Raw genomic sequence first — 7,277 nt, 5'->3', positions numbered from 1 at the left:
AAGAATTGGGACTATTTACCAATAGGCAAATCCTTTGTCTCTCTGACAATGAATTATCGGGGTCCATCCCCACTTCCTTGTCCAATATCTCTACATTGACCAGCTTCTCAATTGATGAAAATAAATTAATTGGCAATATTCCCACTTATTTGTCAAATATCGTTAACTTGAGTTATGTCAATTTATGGGGAAATCAACTTAGTGGAAACATACCAAATTCCATTGGAAATTGTTCAAAACTCATAATGATTGATCTATCTTACAACAAATTGACTGGCAATGTCCCTATAGAGTTGTGTAAGCTTTCTCTCCTTGAGGAATTAGACTTGCACTTTAATCAACTTCATTGTGGTACTAATACAACCATGCCCTTCTTTGTAGCACTTACCAATTGCTCACACCTTAAGGAAATAGATTTATATGGTAATAAATTAAGTGGTGGCTTGCCCATTTCCATGAGAAAAATTTCTCCCAATTTGTCTTACTTGTCACTGCAGGAAATATGATAGAAGGAAACATCCCTCCACATTTAGGAAATCTTAGTAGCCTAACATTTCTAGATTTATCTAGTACCCTTTTAAATGGAAGCATTCCATCTTTAAGAAACCTTAAAAATTTAGAAAGGTTATATTTACTAAACAACAAATTAGAGGGAAACATACCTAATGACTTTCAACAATTACAACGACTAGGTCTCTTGGACATTAGTAGAAAAGTGCTCTGTGGAAAGATTCCCAATTCCCTTGCATCCCTCAAACAACTAAGAGATATCCTCCTTCATCACAACCAATTATTAGGAAGCATACCTTCCAACTTAGGAAAATGTACAAATTTGGAATAATTTGTTGGACTTGTCTCACAATATGCTCACCGGATGGATACCAAGAGAAATTGTTGGATTTTATAATCTGCATTTCTATTTGAATTTGTCATGCAATTTATCAGAAGGCTCTTTGCCTACGGAGATTGGTAAACTTGCAATGGTTCAAGCTATAGACATATCTGCCAATCACCTTGTTGGAATTATTCCAAGTACACTTGGAAGTTGTGTTGAACTATTTTGGTTGAATTTATCTCAAAACTTCTTACAAGGATCTATTCCAAATTCACTCGAAAATTTATAGAGTCTTCTAAGCCTAGATCTCTCTTCCAACTCCTTGTCGAGTACAATACCAACTACTCTCCTCAAATTAAAAATTCTTCAATATTTGAATTTGTCTTTTAACAAGCTCATTGGGGAAATTCCAAAAGAATGATTTTTTGCAAATCAATCAATTATCATGTCCTTCAATGGAAATCCCAATCTTTGTGGACTAGAAGTATTCCAGTTATCTGTGTCCAACACAAAGAGGTCATCATACAATTGTGAAAAGAGTACTATTTCCAGTGAGTGGAGCCATTGTTTTTATACTATGTTGCATCTTTTTAAAATTCCTATGGAGAAGGAATATGCATATACAAAACAATGATGCCACAAGATATATTTTCCAATAGTTAGAGCATCAAAGGATCTCTTATCAAGAGCTTCACATGGTGACAAATAGCTTTGCTGAGACCAACTTGTTGGGAACAAGTAACTTTGGGTTAGCATATAAAGGAATTTTAAGTGATGGCACTCTTGTTGCTGTGAAAGTTCTCCAATTGCAAAACAACCAGGGTGACAAGAGTTTTAAAGAAGAATGCAATGTCTTGTGAAAGGTTCGACATCAAAATCTAATGAGGATCATAACCTCATGTTCCAACCTCCATTTCAAAGGTTTAATGTTTGAATTTATGGCTAATGGAAGCTTAGAGAAACATTTGTAACTAGGTAGAGATGACGACAATGGCCAAGACGTGTTTGAATTGGGATTGAAAGTTTGATTAGACATTGCCATAGATGTGGCCTATGCCATGGAGTATATTCATCATGATTCTTTTGTGCAAGTGGTGCATTGTGATATAAAACCTAGCAATGTACTTTTGGATGAATATATGTTAGGCTATGTAACAGATTTTGGTATTGCAAGATTATTTGGTGAGAGCTCTACTAATTCACATGCTTCATCACTTGCTTTAAGAGGATCAATTGGCTACATTGCCCTAGGTATGTCTTTTTTAAACCTCTCTTTTATTTTCCCTTTTTCAAACAATATTTGTATGGATTAATTAAGTAAAATCTAATGAAGGTTTCCTTTGTTGTAGAGTATGGATTGAGTGGGACAGTTTCTACCCAAGGGGGTGTTTATAACTATGTCATTCTTTTGTTAGAAATGCTTACTGGAAAACAACCAACTAGTGACATGTTTGTTGGAGACCTAAACTTGCACAATTGGGTGAACTTTGCATTCCCAAATAAATTGAACGGTGTAACTGATAGTGGTCTTTTTTTTGAAGTGTATGGTGCTGAATTTGAAGAAATAAATGTATACATGTGCATAATTTCTTTGCTATATGTTGGTTCAAATTTCTCACCAGAAGAAGGACCAACTATGAGAGTTGTGGCAAGGATATTGGAGAATATTAGAGAGGATTTAGTGGCAAATATAGCTACTTCTAGGGGATTGAGACCAAGCATATCCAATTTGGTTAGCAATACAAATGCAACAAAGAAAGATGCCCCTACATCAAATGAATAAGGTTCCTCTACATTTTAGCCTATGAAGTTAATAACAAGAAACTATTTTCAATCTTGTCATTGCTTTTACAACTAAAATATTTTTCTACTTTTAATTGCTGTGGTATATATCTATGTTATTGACAATAAAAATAATTATCTGTTACAACACTAGATTAAATGGATTACAAATTTGTATTTAATTTAATTTATTATCTATTTACTATGTGAACAATTTTATCTAGGAAGGAAATTATCCATAAATAAATTGCAAATTGTGTAGAAATTGATTGCAATTTTTTTACCTGTGATTATTATTTAAGATCCGAACATCACTTCAAACATGGGGATTATTATTTAAGATCTGAACATCACTTCTAACATGATACGTTGTTTTAATGCATTTATTTTATAAACCACCATAGAGTCTAATTTGTTAGTGGATTTAAGATTAGGGCTCTTTCCATAAACAATATGTCATTTCTCCATATGTTATGTTAAATCTCAGTAGAAATGCTCTCCATGGTCCCATCCCAACACAATCGGGATGCCTGAGAGCTCTGGTTGCGCGACAATGGCAAGGAAAAATTCCTACGGAGTTGGGCTCCCTCACACATTTACACCAGATTGGTTTCTTTCTATCATATTCTTCCTCTTCGTTGCGCTGTTCACACTAACATCTTCCAGCGGCTATATAAAATAACAATTATTCATGAGAAGATTACAGATCTTGTGAACAAATTTGATAGTGGAGTGGTAATGAAGATCACTTCAGCTTCATTTCATTACGGCTCATAAGAACAAAGCGGTGGCTCGATAAGGATTCTCTGGACGTCACGTTCTATGGGCTGGTGGTGTTTTGGATAATGTTGAATCGATAAATTTGTTTTCCAATTTAAAAATATAGATTTTATCCAAGTAAATTTTACTAATTTATTTATGTTTACCAATATATGATATTTTATTTATCATTTTTATTTTAAATGGATTATATATTTTCTTTAAAAATTTAAAAATGTAATTTTTACATGTATTCCTTCCCACTTAATTCTTACCATGATACCTCTCACTTGATTCCTACAACTATATTTGTGGAGAAAATATTAAATTTGTCTAAGTACCAAAGCAGATGTGGAAGACAACACTATTTCAAGGACTTATAAAAATTCAGATAGAATAACTTTACTAAAAAAATGTATTGTAACATTTGATAGCACATAAAACAAGACGAAAAAAAACTATAATCCATCTCTTCAATTTTTACTACTTAACCATTCTATTGCTAAGTTTAAGGAGAAAATGTGTTTTCCCTAAACACTATTCAAACAATTAGAGCAGCATATATCTGTAGATTAAACACTATTCAAACAATTAGAGCAGCATATATCTGTAGATTAAACACTATTCAAACAATTAGAGCAGCATATATTTGTAGATTTATTTTTGGCTTATCTGTATATTTACTTTTGGCTTTGGTATAGATATCAACATAGATTCATGTTATGTATGGATCTAACAAGATCCTAGAGGGATAAAATTTTTCACATGCAAACTTGTTTAGAGTGCAAAATACAATGTTACCATAGATTTTCAAATAGTTTATTTAAATGTCTGGTTAAAATATTTTTGAAAAATATAAGATTTAAACATCTTAATGACACTTTTTTTTACTTTTAATTAGTTTACAATTTATTCATTTTTTTATTATTATAGGCAACATTATTTTTTTATTTAAAACATATTTTTTATTTTTTATTTTTATTTTAAAAAGAACGGACGGACAAACTTACACATCCCCTCATACTGGGTTGTAGAATGAGTCTGTCGGCTCAATTAACGAATGGTAAATTCCTACATTAAACTTAACATTTCAAAGTATTTCCTATTATGAGCAATATAGTGGTGTATGCTTAACCATTAGTAATGGGCATATATTTGTTCTTCGGTTTAGAGCAATGGCTTGGCTTGTGTTATTAGAGAAGTCTCCCAAACGTCTAGTTGGCGCTCAAAACATTAACTCTAACTTTGTCTGTATGGGACATTTGTCCTCATGCTTACCTTTGATCGTGTTAGGTGACGATCAGATGACCCAATTTTTGTTGGGACGATTAAGGGTAACTATCCCGACTTTGGTCTCACCGTCGACATTGTTACTTTGCCTCCTTGTTGTAATGGCTCTACAACAAACCCTACTACACCAAGGGCCTTTGTTTAACAATTCCACTGTAATTTGTTGGCGAGTTAGAGAATTGTTGTTTCTTCCTTTTACTTAGTTTTGTAATTATGGTGGTTTCAGGTTCTCACAATGGTTTGTTTATGGTTGTCGTAGGTGCCCAAATTGCATGGAGGGTTTACCTGCTGGAAAACACAGTTGTTCCTCCCTAGCATCTGGCGTGACTATAGCCTTCCAAGTAATGCCAGGTATTTTCCTTCACTTCTCTCAACTACCTACAAGTAGACCCCTATAGGGTTTTTAACTGTCGTCTTCCTCTATTAAAATATGCAACCATGGCCAAATTCCACTTTGGACAACTCATTTGATGGAGATAATGATTGCATTGAATTCATCTTTTCGAGAGGACCAACATCGACCTAAATACCATTCAAATCCAATAAAGGAAAGTGTACTTTTGAAAAAAACTCCACATGTGCCTATTTGATAAGGTTGGCCCTATTGTTGCACAAAATGTCTAAGCACCGCGACAACGACTCAGATCGGGGGCTGTCACCTTGAGCCTCAATCTCTCTGTTTAGGCTATCTCCCTACAACATGCTAAGGGGGGTAGACCCTATGGAAATGGAATGGAGGAGAACTAGTTGGAAACCAACCAGTTCAAGAGACACAGTGAAGCGACCAAGTACTTGATTTAGATTTAGCAAGATTTATAGGATTTGATTAGATTTTAAGCAATTGATGCGAGTGCCTTATGGAGTCAACTATCTTGCTATGAAATTTATGACCAAGTAATTGATTTTCAACTACTGCTTGGATGAATGACTATCTTATATGAAGTGCAGATCCTAAAGCTAATATGAGATGCAATAATCTTGGTTAATTTTAGTTAAATGCCTATCTAAGTTTTAACCCTTTGATCCTTTCTATATTGAGCCTGATTTCGTAGTAATTGACAGAGAGAATATAAGGTGAAGCACACTAAGGTGTGATTAACCATACCTCTCCTAAAAATCTAACATACCCGGTGCCTTCGGTGCTGCAAAGAGATGTGTCTCTGATGACTGCAAGGTCTTTGTTTTAAGTACTATTAAAAGCAGGCTTCTTAAGCAAAGATGGATGGGTACCTATCTCTCTATCGACCAAGCTTATGCTTGAAAGTAAATTTTAGTTATGTAGAACTAACTTAATATGCAAATGCACGAGATGATTAGAAGATGATATGAAGTTAGATTAAAGGATGAAAAGTGTTTATGCTACGATCTTCTTCAGAGTTATATATAAAAGCCCTTAATTGTGAAAATGAATATTCACTTCACTAGACAAAGATTGAAAGATAAACTTCTTAGTAATATCACAATTAGACCACACGCTTACTTCAAATCTTTTAGATTATTTCAAATGTAATTACAGCTCAAAGAGAACAAAAGCATATTCACAAATTAATATCATATGCTAAAAAAATACTCAGTTTATGAAACAAATGATATGCAATTTAACACAATTCCATGGCAGAGTACTTAATTTTTAGAAATTGGTTTTTAGGACAGCAGTAAGAAAAACTTTATGACAACAACAATATGAAAATGAAAACAGTAAGCTATCAATGTTATCTTTATGCCAAAAATTTACCAAAATTTTTCCAAACTTGCCCACATGAATTATAAAAAAAATTCAGCCTGTTATGATGTGATTTCCAGAATTATATAAGATCTGATATACTTATTACATCCAACAATTAAAACATGATATAGGCATAATGATGGATGCCCAACTCAAGAAATTAATTCCTTAATGTACTAGACAACTTACGAAAAGATTTTAGGCTTACCCACATCAAGCTTTGCCACTATTATATTTCAGACTTTAGAAACAAAATTATTGAGAGATAACATTCACCCAAAATGTAGATCTAGGCCAAATTTTTATACCCATCAAGCATAAATGACTTATTAATGTATTTAGCAATTTTTTTAGTTAATTTCAAACCACTTAGATGTGTTTCTCACCACTATTAGAAATGTATATGATTGTTCTAGCAAACAATGAGGAAAAACAGGGTTTAGAGATCAAACCCTTAGGCCCTAGGCCTTGAAGATCACTTGCCCAAGTTGCCAAAAAAATTTAAATACCTGAAACATAACTTTTTACTATTTGTTTTGCAAAAAGCCACCAATCATCACTTTAAGAAAATTTAAATATTCAAATCAAAAATAAAGCAAGGGAAATCTAGGCCCAATGAGGGCTATCACTAGGCCCAATAGGGTTAGTGTTGGGATCGGAGAAGGGAGATCTGGGCTTAGGAACCCCAAAACTTGAAACCATTGTTCTAAAAAATTATTTTGCTTTAGATCTTCAGATTTATTGCAAAATATTTAATGGTTGGCCTTGCAAAAGTATTTGGGACAATATCTTTCCCCCCGGGGCCAAGATCTGTCTCAAAACCCCCCGATCTCCTTAAAAAAATCTTAGATCAGAAGACTTCCTTGGCTGATTTCTTATATCTAT

At 33.5% G+C, this 7,277-nt stretch overlaps 1 protein-coding gene across 1 annotated transcript; it reads left to right on the top strand.

Moving 5' to 3' along the window:
- Positions 1–1,893: 1,893 nt before the first annotated feature.
- On the top strand, positions 1,894–2,618 carry LOC149243912 (putative LRR receptor-like serine/threonine-protein kinase At3g47570). Its single transcript, XM_089371344.1, has 2 exons — positions 1,894–2,086; positions 2,185–2,618. Exons 1-2 carry the CDS (start codon positions 1,894–1,896, stop codon positions 2,616–2,618), a joined length of 627 nt encoding a protein of 208 aa, XP_089227470.1.
- Positions 2,619–7,277: the final 4,659 nt, after the last annotated feature.

The sequence above is a fragment of the Pinus tabuliformis genome, chromosome 8 (genome assembly GCF_031772625.1).
Source record: "Pinus tabuliformis cultivar Carrire ecotype Pingquan chromosome 8, CPIR1, whole genome shotgun sequence".
NCBI classification, from domain to species: Eukaryota; Viridiplantae; Streptophyta; class Pinopsida; order Pinales; family Pinaceae; genus Pinus; species Pinus tabuliformis.
The sequence above is the reverse complement of the archived record's forward strand: the minus strand, read 5'-3'. Positions and strand labels throughout refer to the sequence as shown.

Bases quoted from the DNA above. Each gene is read 5' to 3' on its own strand.
- LOC149243912 (XM_089371344.1), top strand. From the start codon at position 1,894: ATGGAGTATATTCATCATGATTCTTTTGTGCAAGTGGTGCATTGTGAT. The intron at 2,087-2,184 runs GTATGTCTTTTT...CCTTTGTTGTAG, and splicing joins AATTGGCTACATTGCCCTAG to AGTATGGATTGAGTGGGACA.